This window comes from Poecilia formosa, unplaced genomic scaffold, assembly GCF_000485575.1.
Source record: "Poecilia formosa unplaced genomic scaffold, Poecilia_formosa-5.1.2 Scaffold182, whole genome shotgun sequence".
NCBI classification, from domain to species: Eukaryota; Metazoa; Chordata; class Actinopteri; order Cyprinodontiformes; family Poeciliidae; genus Poecilia; species Poecilia formosa.
In genome coordinates this window covers 161,866-179,587 of record NW_006800121.1, presented here as the reverse complement: position 1 = coordinate 179,587, position 17,722 = coordinate 161,866, and the positions used below count along the sequence as shown (strand labels likewise).

General features: G+C 39.8%; 2 protein-coding genes across 5 annotated transcripts in view; one reads left to right on the top strand and one right to left on the bottom strand.

The window, feature by feature from the left end:
* Positions 1 to 491: 491 nt before the first annotated feature.
* Positions 492 to 9,265, bottom strand: LOC103147380 (uncharacterized). 2 transcript variants are annotated; one of them, XM_007565685.2, is made up of 6 exons: positions 8,818 to 9,265; positions 8,678 to 8,740; positions 8,004 to 8,071; positions 6,100 to 6,553; positions 5,594 to 5,992; positions 492 to 5,066 (listed from the first exon to the last, which is right to left on the bottom strand). In XM_007565685.2, exons 4-6 carry the CDS (start codon positions 6,541 to 6,543, stop codon positions 1,179 to 1,181), a joined length of 4,731 nt encoding a protein of 1,576 aa, XP_007565747.1. In that variant the 5' UTR covers positions 6,544 to 6,553; positions 8,004 to 8,071; positions 8,678 to 8,740; positions 8,818 to 9,265; the 3' UTR covers positions 492 to 1,178. The 2 variants fall into 2 exon arrangements, with proteins under 2 accessions (XP_007565747.1, XP_007565746.1); XM_007565684.2 differs by having other exon boundaries at positions 6,100 to 6,562; positions 8,818 to 9,264.
* Positions 9,266 to 13,424: 4,159 nt separating this feature from the next.
* Positions 13,425 to 17,722, top strand: part of LOC103147379 (3-mercaptopyruvate sulfurtransferase-like) — a 35,950-nt gene continuing 31,652 nt past the window's right edge. Inside the window, exons 1-2 of one of the 3 annotated variants that reach the window (XM_007565682.2) lie at positions 13,437 to 14,228; positions 15,848 to 16,575. In XM_007565682.2, coding sequence (XP_007565744.2) covers positions 13,574 to 14,228; positions 15,848 to 16,146 — 954 coding nt within the window. In that variant the 5' untranslated portion in view covers positions 13,437 to 13,573 and the 3' untranslated portion in view covers positions 16,147 to 16,575. Of the gene's footprint in view, positions 14,229 to 15,847; positions 16,576 to 17,722 lie in introns of those variants that run through there. The other 2 variants (XM_016678395.1, XM_016678396.1) reach the window with 2 other exon arrangements.

Here is a 17,722-nt window from a genome sequence, read left to right as displayed (position 1 = left end):
TATGTGTCCGACGTTTTGTTGTGTTGCAACCACACTTATTAATGTATTTTTATTGGAATTTTATATAATAAACCAAAGCAAAGTATCACGCACTTGTAACGTGGAAGCATAAGAATACATGATTATTTTTTTAACAAAAAATCTGAACAGTAGGATGTGCACTTGCTTTCAGCAACCCTGGTTAAAAAAACAAAACAAACAAACAAACTAACTAACAAAACAACTTTGTAGGACTATGTTTCAGTGTTCAATTCTCAAATGTTTTGCCATCTCTTCAATGCTTTATTTCAGTTTTGCTCTGTACTCAGCATCTTACTCAGACATTGGTAACATTTCAATAGAATAAAACATCAAAATGGTCATAACGTTGGTCAATCCCTCTCTGCCCAGTTGAAATAATGTAATAAAAGTTAAATGACTGAGCATTGAGTGATGGCTGTTAACCTGTGTACGTTCAATCAGCTTTGTAAGTCAATACAAATATGCAGAAAACTGTTGCAAAGGCAAAGATTTTATTCCACCATGAAACAAATAAATTTTACACTGATGAAAGCTAGTAGAAAAAGATTTCAAAACAACATGTACTGTCTTTTTTTCAGAAAATGTCAAAACATATCTCTAAGCTATTCAGATTGCTGACAAATATATATTTGCTACAATGATACATGATTCATATAACAATCATTTGCATAAAAAGGCAAGCTGCAGAAAAGAAAAACATGAATATGAAACCGGTTTACATGACAGAGATCAATAATGATTTTTGAACACAGCTATCATTAAAACAAAAAAATTTCATATGTCTTTGATTTTGAAAACCGTTACTTTGTTTTATGTTATCTGTCTTAACATAATGCGATGAAAGCAGATAAGTAAATTTGTGTTTTGACACTTTAAAGTTAAGAAAAACAACTCAATCTGGTGTAACTTCACTACGTTATAAAAGTTGTATCCAGTGTACTATTGAGTTCTAAAAATATTTGCAAGCTTCAATAATCAGGATAAAAGGCTACAGAGCATGTTTAAAAGCTGAAGAATAGAAATTTGGATCTAAGTTACAAATGATGCATCCCTGATGTATTTGCAAGCTCTTGAATCTACAGTGTATACTGTAGTTTGGACCAGTTACCACAAATATATTACATCTGTTGGCCTGATTGTCTGCAGTAATTGTATGATCAGGGCATGTACTTTATTCCTTTCATTCTTGGTATGATATGCAGATCTCTAACGTCATCATGCTGAAGCAGCCAACACAAATAGCGCTCTGTCCCCATGCCCCATCCACTGGTGAGGAGAGGTTTCACTTTGCGCATGCTAATGTACCATTTGTAGGACTCTTCTGGTACTGTATGGTGCCTGAGGGCTTCTCGTACCATCTCAGGGGTGGGGTGGCGTTCACCAAGACCGACAGTTTCACCCAGCCCCAGCAAAAGATCTGCTGCTTTGGCTTTGGACCGTCCTGTGCCCTCCATGTACGCCTGGTAGAAGGGAACTCCCAGGTGGTCCATCTCAGTTAGCCATACAGCACCACCAAATTTCTCTATTAAAACATGCTCTCCTTTGCGAGTTAGCTTTCTGCCAAAGAGGGGTTGGCCATCTTGCACCCACTCTAAGCAGTCTGGAGAGGGCATCATGGAAATGGCTTGAGCCAGGGGGATTCTTGGCAGAGCAGTTTTTCCTTCCATTTTGCGTAGGATTTCTGTCACGTGTGCTAAGGTTCCAGCAGAGCTCTGGATTATGTCAGAGTGATTTTTCAACATAGACTTGGTCAGGTGGACCAAGTATCCCTCTGCAATGGAAATGGCATTGTCCATGTCCCCTAACAATTCACACTCGACATGGTAGAACTGGTTCAAGTGTGTGGTGTCTGGATCTTCTCCTCTAAAGCTTGGAGATATGTAGTAGGTTCCGGGTAGGTTCTCCTGAAAGCGAAGGAAGTATTCAAGAACAAACTGCATTGAGTCAGCCAGGTACACATCTTGACCAAGCAGACTTACAGACACTGGCTCTGAGTCGGACCCCAGGCCCATTGGTGAAGATATGGTGTCTGTGGTGAGAGGGGTCAGAGCATAAGAGTAATGGCAGGAATTGTGGAAATATTCCACTGTGCTGTGGAACAGAGTGTTTTGAATTTGAAACAGGTTGCGATACCACTGGCTTTTCATGGCCAGTGTGGAGTGAAGTTGAGGATCTTTCCATGAATTAGGAGGTCTGCACTGGGTGATTTTCAAGTGTGTGTTTTTGAGAGATTCAGCATCAGCTGCTGGGCCATCCAAGGATGACACGAATCCAGGGTAGGTTTGGAAGAATTCTGGTTGTAGCTTGACAGCTTTTGTCCCATCTGGTGAAGGTAACAGTGGCACCAGTTTGACATGAGCGTGGTCGATCTCAAACCCTTCAAAGATCAGTGCAACACCTGAAGCCTTCATTCCTTCCTGCAGCAGTTGAGCCACTTTATATGTGGCCAAGATCAGAGCTTTGTAGTCTGGATCTCCTAGACTGAAAATGTCACTGGACAGGGGCCTGCGTGGTACCACAACAGTGAGACCAGGTCTATTTGGGTACGGTGTAAGGAAAGCAACATGCTCACTGTCTTCCCACACTCTCCATTGTTGCTGTTCTCCCCTCACAATCCGGCTAAACAAGTTATCATTGGAAGGGTCACCAAAGTAGTCAAAGCAAAATGGTGCATTAGGTGTTGGCAGTGCATTTCTGATTTTGGCTTGAACTTGAGTCAGTGCCTCATCATCCCAGCGTGGGCCACTTTTTGAGTTACAGAAGCCTGTGTCATGACTGTGGAACTCCTCTTCTTCGGCAAGATGAGGTTGCCACTTTGGTTCTAACCCATAGAGTGGCAGTAATCTAATTTGTGCTGGTTTATCAGGGGTTGGATTAAAAATCAAGGCACAACGTTGTACTCCCAGTCGCTCACATAGCAAGTTTGATACTGTTTTTGCGCCTTGTAGCATAGTTACAAAATCAGGTGTGGGCAACTGAAAGATACTGTTAGCCCCACTCAGAGTTTTTCTAGTCAGAATGGTTGATCCAGGAGTCCAAGGGTTTTGGTTCAGGTAAGCAACCAGCTCTTCTGTTTCCCAGATCACATTGATGTAGTTCTTCATTGGCTTGAGAACTTCTACCCTGGAAATACCACCAGTCATTGAGGCCACAAACATCACACCAGCATTTGTTTCAATGACAGTGTCACCCTTTTTGTCCACAGCAATGACACCAGCACACACATCTTTCAGATTTTGGGCTATCACTTCTCTGCAGGCCTTTCTTAGGCTATAGCCTTTGTTGTGGTATAGACTGGCTATTTTCTCTGCCACACTACTCCTTAAAAAGACATCTCCGTCTCCAGAACAGGTAATTGCTATCTTGTCATCTGCATATATCCCTGCTCCTACTACTGCAGTATCCCCTACTCGCCCTTTTAGTTTTCCAACCAATCCACCTGTTGAGGTAGCAGCTGCCAATGTGTTCCAACGATCCAAGGCCACCGCTCCAACTGTCTGAGGGTGGTTGTTTTTTGAGGTGTTTCCACCACTGATTTTTGCGAGTAACTCTTTGTGACGTATATCAGTGTAGAAATACTCTGGTCCAACTGGCTTCTCTTTGTCCTTCAGCCCTTGCAGAAACTCTTCAGCTCCTTCACCAACCATCAGAGCATGTGAGCTCTTCTCCATTACACATCTGGCTGCTTTGATAGGGTTTTTTACATTTTTCACGCAAGCAACAGATCCTGATCTCATTTGACTTCCATCTACAATGGTTGCTTCCAATTCATTTTTGCCATCTTTGTTGAAAACTGAACCTCTACCTGCATTAAACAGAAAGCAGTCTTCCAAAGCTTCCACAGACCTCTGAACAGCATCCAGACTACTGCCACCTTGTTCAAGAATTTGGGCCCCAAGGGTCAAAGCTGTTTGCAGTGCAAACTCAATCATCTCTGTCACTTTGCTGTTCAGCATACTCTCCTCTCCAGCGCCACCATGAATCACAAGGATGTAGTCAGAGCTCATGCCAGATACAGGGACAATAGCACCGTTGCCCTTCTCTACATTCTCTTGGTATTGAAGCATCTGCTCTGTGTTTTGTCGTTTGAACAGGCAATCTAGTGCCCCCATTTGGCTTGTGATGGCATACCTAACAGCTAAAAGCATCAACAACTTCAAGCTCATCTTGAAGTTTTCTTGAAGCTTCTTCAGAGCAACAGCAAATGTCCCCTTTCCATTCAGCACAAGTCGCACCTTATCTTTCTTCCCAAGGTAGGTTACAGCAAGTTGATCTTGTGCATAAGCATTCCCTACTCCACATTCCACACTTTCCATCATGTCAGAACCTGTGAGGTATACAGATGGACAACCAAAGGGATCCAGGAATTTCCTTAATGGATTGTCAGATGGTAAAAACCGGCGCAGAGCGGCCAGGTGTGGACCAACACCTTGGCCAGTTTTGGTGCTTCTGATAAGGCTTTTGTGCTCTAAAAAAGCAACATGGAACAGCTGCAGTAAGTCGTTAGAGTAATGGATGGTGTTATCAGGACGAATGCGGGATCCCAAGGTATTAACTAACTTCCTGGAATGCATTGTGAGAGAGTACGTGGGATCACAACGACCATGTTTGTAGTGCCGCATATGTGTCGGTGTGACAAGCATATGTTTGGCAGCAGGCTCTCCAAGAGTCTGCCAAAGGGAGAGCTGCAAAGAGAAGTTGACCCAAGCATCATACAAGCCCCTCTGCCCTCTAAAAGTAGAAAACACATCAGGATATGAGGGTAGATCAAAAGTCAGAACTAGATTGTCTGTTGTCAATACAGGGTTCTGTTGGAGGTTCCCTTCAAAGGGAAACTCTAGGGCTTTTGGACATGCAGAATGAACAGTGTTTATCGTCTCAGGCTTGGTCATCTTTTCTAAGTCATTATTAACCAGGTTTAAATCAACAGTCTCAGACAGATGGTATATACGTTCAGTCACAAGAGAAGCTACCATTCCATCCACAGCGCTGTGCTCGAACACCATCCCAGCCGTGCTGTCTTTGAACACAACAAGGTTCAGGACCTGCAAAAAAAAAAAAAAAAAAAAGCATGAAAAATTGCATTGGTTTCTTCCTGAAAATTCAGCCATCTCTTAAAATATCAAAACTTTTAAACCCACAAGTACAAAATCTTGTTTGTAACTTAATCTTTGAATAAATTACATCTTGTAACATTGGGTTTTGCTTTGTCCCTTGATGATCCTACTGGTTGATTTGAATACCGTTTACTCTTTCAGTGAACCAGGCCTGGATTCAGTTTTTGAATACTGAGGTCTTAGACATATTGTAAATCTTAGGATATAAACATTTGTTCATTAAATTAATATACAGTTATAGAGTATTGCTCATCATCTAGAAAATTGGATAAGCTTGTTTAAACTTTCAAATAAATTGAGCTAATTTGTATACTTTATTTGATAATAGAAATTTTCTGCAGACTTGAGGAATCTGTTTTATGCACAGTGAAACTACAGAAGTCCTTAACTATTCTTCCTAATCACTATTCATCCATATTTTTCTATCAGCTCATTAAAAACCATTTTAGATATACCTTGTCATAATGTCTCAGACATGGAGTGTCTCCTCCTCCCAGCCTCACTGCATTGAGGACGTCAGCCATTTCAGAGGGGGCGTCACTATCTTCCAGACAGAGGGTAAGGACGGCGCTCTCCATGAGCTCGAGTGATTTTTGCACATCGCCTCCTTGTTTGAGAATCTCTTCCCTGAGGGAAGCCCAGGATTTGCGCTCCAGAGTTGAGAGGCTGCAGATGACAGAGGGGTCTTTCTGTTTCCCAGCTTTGGGCAGATCCATCACCTGGGCCAGTTGCTTATAGATGTCCGCAAAGGACCGTGCAGAAACTGGTCCACCGGTGCTGGGACGCCAGAGCATGTCAACGGGGAATGCTCCACCGGCACAGGTGATGATGGCATGGAGACTATCTGGATAGACCTGATGAACAGAGTTTCACAGTATAGTAAGTGAACGAAAAGCAAATTCAGCATCAAAATGATTTTCAGAAAGGTCAAATTTTTTGACATTTACTGCATTAATCTCACCTTAATTTCATCTCGGCTCTTGCCAGGAATACGGCTGGCGGCGAACACTTCAGACTGCTGAGTGCGTTCCATAGGAACATCGCCCTCCAGTAGGAGGGGCTCACTGTACAGCTTTGCCGCTGCCCAGAGCAGAGCAGCTGCCCTCCCAAGCTGAGAGCATCCCTTAACTTTAGATGGAAGAAGAACAACCGGGAGGGCCGTTGAAGTAGGCAGGGGGTCAGCACAAGAAAGCAAACCCCTCTTGAACTGCTCAGTCACCCAGTTCTCTTGGCCTGCTGCAATGGCCTCTAATTTCCCCTGGGCCTCTTCCAGGGCATTCCTCTGCTGTTCCAGGGTGCTTTTGAACTCAAGGTAAAGATCTGGGCTTAGCGTGAGCTGCAGAACACGGCTAACTTCTTGCAGGGTGGCATCCAACTCTGGAACTGGGTAGTTGACAAGCGCCATCCTGTTGGAACTGAGGGGGTTTGACAAAGAAAGAACAACAGTGACACTATCAGTGGAGAAAACATTGGTGTTTTCAATAGTCAATCCAACACAGTTGACTCCAAAAGCTGCTGATCATTTTAGGGGAATGACTGCATTGCAAAAAGTTTTTATGTAACTTACATGTTTTCAGATTTTGGGGCATTACAGGTACAAGCTGTATCTCTAATACCCAGGTACAGCATCAAAAACTTGATGCTATTGTATTTTATTTGTTGTATTATAAACCAAAAAAGGAAGTAAGTGGAAAGAACACAACAGAAACAGGTTTGCCTGCAAAATGTTTCATGAAGCATATTTAATTTTCTAAAATTAAATCACACCTTATTGGCACATCTTAGTCGTTCCTACTGAAAAATGTTACCACCAACCTTTGCTAGGCCTGTTTTTAGTGCTGCAGCGGTAAGCTACGTCTAATTATTAGATATCAACGTCATAAATTCTTCTTTAAGAGGTAAACACCATAGAGTTTTACAACTTTAGGTTGGGAGAATTGAAATGACTTCTTATCTTGTTTCCCAGAAGAAGGCAGATTTCACTTACAAGCTCAGATTTCTGAAGTATGTGACAGCTCTCATCTACACACACACAATGAAAATATATGACACACAGTATGACATACGTTTCCTTCACATGATGCCCAACCGTTCTCACATTAGTGGAGCCAATAAGTCGGTTAGGTTGTTAATGCTTAAAACAGTACAACACAGCTCTCTTTGTGTGTGAAATTGGTGGACATGAATGGAATGCACCCCACCACTGCTGAAGAGAACGGCTCCCTCCGTAATGTCCGGTAACGAGGCCCGTCCGCTCACACGTGAAAGCAGTTACTCCTTTTTCTAAAACTACAACTTTCTGGTTGTCAAGGAAACGCGGTGGAAATTAGATTTGTCTTGATTTGTTCAAATCATCCACACAGTGCCGGCTATCTGCGGTCTGACCGACTTCAGCAGGACTCAGGCTTTAAAAGAAAGCTGGGTTTGTGAAACACGCAAATATTTAGAGGAAATTTACTGCAAAGGTAAAATGAACCAACAGAACCTTTACAAGGAATGTTACGCACCAATAAAACAAAAACTTTTCTTGTGCTTGTGTCACAATATCCCCAACTTTTATCCAAACAAATCAATAACAGATAAGGTTTCTCTGACTTGTTTAAGTATGTTAGAAAAGCAACACCTCAACTACGCAAAAAAACAAAAATATGTTCACATGAAACTTCAACTGCATGTCAGGATTTGTTATCATAAGAAACATTAATAGGACAGAAATATGTCCAGGTAAGAAAAACATATCAGAATGCATAAAAATGTTGTAATCGTTATAAACTGGGATGTACAGATATAAACTTTTTGTTCATTTTTTTTATTTTTTTATCTTTTTCTCTTGTTATGGTGATTGCAGAATAAAAATGATCTTACCTTTCTAAAGGACTTTGTCCAAGATTTGGCCAGCTGCTCCAGTGGGAGACCACTCAGTGGGAGGAAAACTGGGAATGGACCACACAAACAAGGGATTTTTTTTTTTTTTTTTACCATAATGAAGAAGCTGTGACTCCAATTAAGAAACCTTCTCTCCACCTCTCGCATCTTCCAGAATAAACTTTTATGTTTTGCTTTCTTTGTTTTTTTTTCTTTTACTTACAAAACAATTACAATTGAAGTTAAATATGATAAAACACAAACTAAGACCGAAGTAGCTCATAAGAAATAAAATGAATCTCCCTCGATCGTCTCAGATCAAAATCCTTTAGAAAAACTGAGGGTTGAGCGAAAGGAAGAATCTAGAAAAATCTAGAAATAAAATGAGGAATGGTCAAATTAATAAGAATTTACTCAGTAATGTTTTGAATTAGAATTCCCCAAGTAGTCACCATACACTAGTATTTTACAGCAGAGAATAAAAAACGTGGTCAGTATCAAAGTCTATAAGTTTCTTCCTTCCTTTAATCCAATTATTACCTAAAGTAACAAATATTTTCTAAAATCTGATATTTTACGCATTAAGCCAAATCATTTGTTTCACTTTGAATAGTATAATTTCCATATTTTACACATATGTGATGATGTGTGTAAAACAATGTGACAGAACTTACTCGTGTCTTTCCACTCGGATGATTTGCCCCTCGCTGTTTGGATCTCAAGATTCACTCAAGGACCTGAACATGAATAAATGTCAGGCTTCAATAAATACTCATGACTCCTCTTTCAGATTTCAGATGATCAGCTTACTCACCTTGGTGTAGTTAGGGTAATGTGGTGAAATTCAGTAATTTTTTTTACATGAATGACCATCATGGGACCGAGACATCTTAACGAAAGCAGATGAGATCAACAACTGAGTGTATTTATACTCTTGTTACGCCTACATAATCCATGAAAGGCTCCCCAAAACAAATCTTTTGCAGGCTTCCTGGGGATGAAAAAAGCTGATTATGTTCTTTTGCATTTGTGTTCCAGAAAAAAAAGGGGATCTCTCTTACAGATTACCAGTAATTGTCAGGCTAGTATCCTCATACAGAAACCTTTTCAAGCATAAACTTCCCTTCTGGTAAGATTAACCCCTTAACTGACCCTCACCAAAACACTGATGTGTCAGACTTAAGTTCTGTGAGGGAGCAGGTGTCTTCATGACAGTAAAGAGGTTGAACACTCAGGATTTCCTATGAATTTCTTTGTTTCAGTATAATATATGGCTGGACCGACCAATAAAATATTTTAATAGGCATGAAAATGACCACCTATCGGAAGGGAAATTGTCCACTAGGGCAGTTGCCCAGGGTGTTATTTGAAAGTGGGCACAGAAGTACCAAGCAACAAAATATTTTAAATATCTTTTCAATCAATTAATGAGTCAGTCAGTCAATCACATTTTATTTAGACAGCACATTTCAGGCATTCAAAGTGCTTTACGTCGTAAAAACACAAAACTACCCTGCCAGCATGCCTAGGTGGGCCCCATGTGGGGAAAAGGAGGGCAGGCCATATGGGTCCCATATGGGTTTGTCCGCAGGTTCCACGATGGCCCCACATGGGTTTGCCCATGTAGGGCCACAGCCCACATGGGCACTACATGGGCCCTATATGGTGGTGGCCCACATGGGTTTGTCCATTTAGGGCCCATGTAGGGCCCATGTAGTGCCCATGTGGGCTGTGGCCCTACATGGGCAAACCCATGTGGGGCCATCGTGGAACCCGCGGACAAACCCATATGGGACCCATATATCAGCCCTCCTTTCCCTAGAAAGGAGGGCAATTGAACTAGAACAATTGAAACTTTACATTTTGTCAAGTGCCATCGTTACATATCAGATTGTTGATTAATGTCTCATTGATTATGTTTCAACAACAACTCTAAGCAGGCAGATTTTTGAGTCTAGTTTTAAAGAAACTCAGTGTCTTTCACCCAAAAGGAGAACTGAGAAGTGTTTTTAATCTAGCATCAGGTGAAAGAAAATCATAAAATATTCTTACTCTAAGATATTCTCCAGGAAATACCACTGAGCAGTTTGGGATTTCTGTAATCCCTAATACACAACCAAGCAGTACCTTTATTTTGGTGGCTAGCTGAGCTTCCAAAACTCCAAGAACTGAGGACGGTAACTCAGCCTCTCAAAATCATCCCATTTCGGTATTTATTGACAGAAACTCTAAAAATAGGGATTTAAGTTTTAGGTCAGACAAATGTTCAGTGGAAGTCTTTCTCTGACTGACATAAATATCAAATACATGCTTAAAGTTCTCCTTTAAACAGGTTTTCTATTGCTTCAATGTGTGTGCTGTCAATGGAGAGACAGTGCCACATCCTTAGTTCCAACCTTCTTAGTTTGGATAATATAGCAGAACAGCTGATTGTCATCTGCATAAAGCCGATATTTAAAAATGTACTAATGATCTGTCCATATGAAGAAAAAAAAATCAGTGGGCACAAATCTCACATTTTGATCATATTCTAATGAGTAAAGTGGTGACATCTACACACTGGCATCAAAATGGAAAATTTCTACTTTTCAGAACTTTTGTCCACTACTGAAAACAAGATTACCACAATTATAATGCTTTCCTCTCTCAGACTAAAAATGTGTACAAAATGTTTACATTTTTGTTTGTTTGGGGTTTTTTTTTGTAAAAATGCAAGTTTGTCTTTTTCTGTGTATTAATCCTTTTTTAGTTAGCAGTCTGCCTTCAAATTGGAACAGACTGCAGACCTCCATAGAAACAAAACCACATAAATAAAGAATGGCTAGATAATCAATATTATTTCATGCACATAAAAGATTATAATACAGAAATGTAAAAAATCGTAAAGCATTTTCAAGGAAGGATTGTAGCAAACACAAATGTAATATGTTAGAACTTGACATAGTTTTCTCTTAGTTTGTATTTAACCTGTTTCTTCTTTGTATTCAAAAATGTGGACAGCTGAGTAAAAACAGAACACAGAAAACAGAAGTGAAGAAGCAGCTGCTCATATGATGCTGATCATTTTTCCTATATTCTATTTATACGAGGTCACAACGAATCACCAGATGATCGTACACTCAAGTGAGCATTTGCGGGATTACAAACCACTAAAAGAAGGATTTGGTCAGTTCCTAATCCTGGTTTTCTTTCCTTAACCTTTGTCCTCTGTAACAATTTCACAACAGCAGAAAAACCCATTATCTAATTTTAGTTTCTCTTCTTGTCTGGTGCTAATAAACGCCATAAAAGGCCACCAAAACTGTGGTTACACTCACAAAAGATGGTGAAAGTTTACTGTATAAACTGTTAGACAGTTTTTAACCTCATCAAGCCAGAGGCTCACACAGTGTGGTACGACCTCTATGTGTGAGTGTGTTCCTGTATTGTTTTAACTCCTAAAATACAAAATGCGCCATCAGTCTGTAAATAGACCTAAAGGTGAGAAGATGCTTTAGCAAAGTGGAGCTTTAAGTCTATTAAGTCTTTTTTGTTATTATTAATTGATTTTCTGGTTAATTGTTCAGAATAAATGTCTGAGAAATAATTTCCAATTATCAGTGTCATTTTTACATGAAAAAATCTGACAATTTAACATAGGTATGTCCACTGAGAGTCACTGTAACTACAGCAGAAGACAAATGCACTATTGATTACTTATTTTATGATATTATTGCATTAACTATAGACTCAAATTACTTTAGAAATTATAATCTTTTGATGACAATGTTGTGTATGCATATATTTTTCTCCTCTGGGACTCATAACTTCTCATCCTGTAACAGCGTGCTGAGCCAACGTTGTTCTGTGTTGGTGTTCAGTCCACAGGCTCACTACTTAGACACAGCTTACTGTCGTTTCAAGGTCGGAGGCTGCAGTGTTTTTGTGAGTTTTTTTTTGTTCTGTCCCAGTTTTTCCATGCAATTTGTATTTTACTTATCTAGAGACGTGAAGTGAGGAAAGAGTTCTTCCTTCAGTGGCTGCTCCTGCTTCTTTATTTCAGTAACTCCATGATAACTGCACTACCTTCTCCGCTGATCTTTAGATAGCATTGTGCTACATGTATTGAGGACAGATGGTAGGGAAATAGATAATGTGTTGTGTAAGCAGGCACAGCTCAGGTGCACCTGCAGAACGCACACAGAAGAAATCTGTCATCAGTTGTGTGTGTGTATATGTGTGTGTGTGTGGTGGAAGAATAGGGGAGGGGGTTCTGTGTGTGTGTACAAACTAAACAGTGGTACACTGTGACTAGATAAGATTTGATCTGTAATAATTTCCCCATTTCTGAAACACTGTACAGAAGCACCCTTTGAACCAAAGCAAGCTAAACTCAGGTTAAAGGTTACAGTCACCCTCTACTTCGCATTTTGTTACAAAAATATGCATTCTTCACTCACTGCTTTTTGCTGCAGATACTTCTATGGATTATTTAGGGGTATTTTTCTATCGGGTTTATCCCAGTTTCCCAGTATACATATCCGTAACCTATCCATAATAACCCAAACTGGATTATGGAAGTATTTGCAAATCCCGTCGGTGCTTCAACCACATTGATATGAAACACCGCCATCAAGTGGCCAAAAAATGTAAGTGCACAACAGATCGCGTCAAAACTCAAAATTCAGATGAAGAATATGTGGAGACTCAAATAAAATATAACGTATTTATTTTGTTTTTTGTTGATCATGGCTGTCACTGAAGCTTGCTGCAGATTCAAAGCCTTAGAAATGGCTGTAATCCTTTCCAGACCTTTGTTTCTCAGCTGTTCTTGGACTTCTTCAGATGAGATGAATTGTGAATTGCTTTTATTGATCTTTTTTCAGGCTGCGTCATCGATTTAAGTTAATTTCTACTTTACATAAGTCTGGCTGCGGCAGTAATCAATGAAACTGAAGTCAGTTTCCAAAGATGTAACGGTTTAAGGCCATCCAAACACTGCCATCTGCTGACCAAAACGTGTAAGTGCAGCTCGAACTACTCAAAACTGTGTTGGCTCATAGCCGTTGCATGAAAGATAATTGATCTTTTACATTTTTTTATTGTCAGTAAAAGATGAAATAACCATCATAGTTGCATTTAGTATTTTAGATAGTTTTGACGTACCCATCTCATTCTTTGCACAAATATTTAATCTGAAAACTCATATGAAGTTAGTAGTAAATTGCTTTTCTTAAAAAAACAGACTAATATTTTCATGAATCTTTTACTCGATTATGTGATAAAATATTTAAAACTGTGCACAACGTATTGCATTGCAGAAATAATAAAAAGAGACAAAATTCAAATTCAAAACAATTTTGTTCAAGATTTATTATTTTTGCATTAAAATGTTTTTTTTCCAATTGTTCCCCTCTTTGCAGCTTGAAGCCATACTTACCTTCCTGAAGGATGTTTAACCTGTTAAAAAAAGAATAACATTATCTAATATCTTTTGAGTAACATATTACACAGTTTCGAATAATGAAAGAGTTAAACCGAGCTCTTTGACTGGATAGATAGAGATCAGGGCGGGACGAACGAACAGTTAAATGCCAACTGTTTCTTCCGGGCTCAAGGCTGTTTGCTCCCCGCTCTCCTGCCGCTCCTTCCCCGTCATGGCTGCTCTCACTCCCGCTGTGGTCTCCGGTCAGTGGTTGGCGGATGCCATCCAAAACAAACAAGTCGGCCCAAAACTCCGTGTTCTGGACGGGTCCTGGTACCTACCGAAAAGCAAGCGGAACACCAGAGAGGAGTTTCTCCAGAAACACATACCAGGAGCGTCGTTTTTCAACATAGACGAATGCTGCGATAAGAGCTCCCCGTACGACCACATGCTGCCGACTGCCAGCGACTTCTCCCAGTATGTGAATGACCTCGGCATCGGGAACGACACCCACGTCGTCGTCTACGACACCAGCGACTTCGGCTCGTTCAGCGCGCCCAGAGTGTGGTGGATGTTTCGGGTGTTCGGGCACAACTCGGTGTCGGTGTTGGATGGAGGCTTTAAGCACTGGGTGGCTGACGGTCACCCGGTGGCCTCCGACTACACCAAGCCGGAGAAGACAGACTTCAAGGCGAGCCTGAACCAGTCCTGGGTGAAGAGCTATGAAGATGTGCTGGAGAACATCAAGACCAAGAAGGTCCAGGTGGTGGACGCCAGGTCTGGTGGCAGGTTCCGGGGTACCGACCCAGAACCAAGAGGAGGTGAGGAGGGCCTAAAAATGCATTGTTAACAAACATTAATAAATGCTTAATGTGCTTGTGTAATAATCCTAGAATCACACGAGACCAATTTATGTAGGAAATGGGCTGAAAATGAAACCTGACATGGGATAGTCCAAAGACTCAATGCCACAGACTACAGCCAGCCAGACTGACTGTGTTTTACTGGTTTTGAGTCAAGAGGTCAACTTTATTTGTGGCAGGAAGAGGTTGTAAAGGAAAGGAGTTAATTAAAAATAATCAAGAGTTATCTGTTGTCACTCCATAAAACCATAAAAAGCATGCAAAATCAGTTGTGATAGACAGAAATAAAGTAATTACTGGAGATGTGCTTGTAAGCATTTTGTGGTCAATGACTGATCTTTGATAAGGCGTTGACTTGAAGATATTGGTTTCAGGTTAATTTCATTTCTCTTTTAAGAGGTAAAATATAAGCACAGCATTGAAAACTGTTTATTTTATAAGTGGGAGTGGAAGGTCTCTGTAAAACAGGATTATACTATTAAGACAAAATAAGAATGGAGTTGAAATGTAAAAAAACTAAAATTAGCATTGCTAGCTACTTGGGTCATCTAGCCTATAAGTTTCCAAATCTATTATGTTCCATCACAGACTTTGAAAGCTCAAAAGAATGAAATTGAGAAAATTTTCTGTAATACAGTTTGCCTTCCTGTTATCGGCTGAAAGACTCACTCTCTCACACTTCATCTCAGAATTCTTTGTTTTAAATACTTTTACTGTCTTTACTTCTGACTTTATGTGAAGCACACCACTGATACTGCAAATGATAAACCTTGAGTCTTCTTCCTTCAGTAACAACTTCCACAGTTAGGAGTAATGTTACCATGACGCGGTTGCACTAATTTTTACTAAATTTTTTTAGTTTTCCAACAATCGGTTTCCAGCCGTTTTCTTGGTGCATCTCTAGAGAACACAGTGCTACAACAATAAAGTTGAGTTGTTGAATGCAAACAAGATTAGGTGGGTCTTTATTCCCACTTCAGATTATTATTAAGCTAAAATGGAGCTGTGACTGCAAAGGTAAAATCAGATTTAGCTTAGATTATCTAAGTACTGATTTCCCCCAATGCTATTGATAAATATCATGTAAAAGTTCCGGTTGATGAGGGGCCAAACTATTCAAAACCAGCAATGAAACCTTAAAATAAATTCTATAACTAACAGGAGTTTGGTGAATATGAGGCCGTCAATAATGTTATGTTGTCATTTCTTTTCTATTGTCCTTAAAAGTTACGATTTCTGTTGGGATAAAACCATAAATCTTGGCTAAAAATCATTGTCATCCTGGTTCAGCGATACTGAGAGCTGATATGAGGCCTGAAAAGCTTGTTGGCTTGGAGATGAAGCTTCCCTTGGCAGCCACGCCCCGTTGCTACACACAGTTGTTTTTACTCACAATGACAGTGCACAAATTTACCAGTCTGATTACTACAGCAGGAAAGCACTACAATGTGAACTCTGAACGTTTTATGAGCCAAATGACTTCATTGAAAGTTCGGCTTCTTGCAGTTCTTGAACTTTACTAGTTGAAAACAAAATAATTTTCGACACTCTTTCCCCATTTATCCATCTCCCCTCAGATATACAGTCTGGGCATTTCCTCGGAGCAATCAACATGCCCTACACAACTTTCCTGGAACCTAATGGAAAGCATAAGAGCACCGAGGCCCTGACCAAGCTCTTCGAGAACGCTGGAGTGGACCCGAAAAAGCCAATCTGGGCTTCCTGCGGTTCGGGAGTCACCGCCTGCCACGTTCTTCTGGCTGCCGACCGGCTTGGACACACCGATCTTTATCTCTACGACGGCGCGTGGGTGGAGTGGTTCAAGAGGGCTTCTCCAGAGCTCATCATCTCTGAGGGGGAGGGAAAGAAGGCCTAAACCATTTTTAAAATAAGCTAGGAGCCGGATTAGGTTGCTGTTTGAAATGGGACTAGTCTGTTTGCTGTGGAAAGTAAGAGTACAACACTTAACTTATGCTGCAGGGTGTGTATTCTCATTTACTAATGTTGGGATGATAGAGAAAGCTATTAAAAAAACGTTTAACATAAATGAAGTGCTTTATAAATGTAAGTTAACAGGGGAAGATGTAGGTTTTCTGCAGCTGAAGAGCATTTTATGAAACTTTTTTACATTATGCAGATAGGACTTTTTTTTAACAGATCTATGTATAATTTCTTATCTGTTTTCTCTTCTGGCATCATTGGACAGCAGGAATATTACATTCCTTGATTAATGTTCACATGTAATTATGCACGATTTGCTTTTGTTTCTGAAACATAAAATAAATAAAATGTTATCTTGGGTAAATGTGTTTTTTTTTTCTTCAAAAGATGGAAAATATGTTAAGTTTTATATGCATAAAAATTGACTAGAAAAAGTCAAAAAGAAGAGAAATGCAAGCCTGCTTGTAATTTCTATTCATGCATTTGTAAAGTGTAGAGTTTTTATCTAATGTGGAATCCAAAATGTTTATTATGTACTTAAAAAATAAATCATTAGTGAATTTTTCAATGTAATTAGAGTAAAATAGACACTCCCCATATCACCAAGTGGGAAAATATAAACAGTATTGTACCAAGCACTCAGCCTTGTGGCATCCCATACCTAACTCTTTGGGGAGCGTTATCAATCACATAAATAAATAAAAATCTCTGCGATAAATATGATCCAAATCACCCTATTGATGTTCCCTTAATTCCTACAAGTTCAAGGATTAATAAAAAAAATACTGTGATCCACTCAATTGCAGCACTACCCTGAAATCCATCGTCTGACCATTTCCAAAAGGTCTTACATTATGGAGGATTAGGTCACATTAGCTGGGACTTGAGCATAAGGAGCAGGTTTCTAAGGTGAAAGCTTAAATAAAGAAACTTTATAAAAACAAGTTGAGGCTTGCCTTTTAAATAACCAAGAAAACCCAGACAAGACAAAAGAAATCAGATAAGGTCTTCTGAAGCTGCACTGTTTGATGATGACCCAGCGGCAAAACTGGAATGTTGGAAAAATTATTTTTCCTTTTAACTATCATGAGAATGGTTAAAAGTGTCCTTAGTGACGTGTCCTTAGTGACGTGTCCCGTCAGGAGACAACCGTGTCCTCACAACAGTTAACAGGTTAAAACAGAAACAAATAATAAAGACAGCCATTAACTCATCACCATTATTACAGCTCATCAGAGTAATAACTTGTTAATCCTTGGCTGACAAGATCCTACTTCCCCAGGATTTCTCTTATTCTACTCTAATAATGGCTGACAATACATTTTTCCAGCTTTATAGAGGTTTTCTTATATAATAAAGCTGACTAAATTTCCATATTACTAAAATAATTTGAAATTAATAGATAATGGTCTCGTTTTGAGTTTTTGTTAAGTGTGCTTCAACTTCAACTGTCCTTTCCTTTTGATTAGGTCAGTAATTTTATCAGTCAGGAAAAAGGAGCAAGATCATAT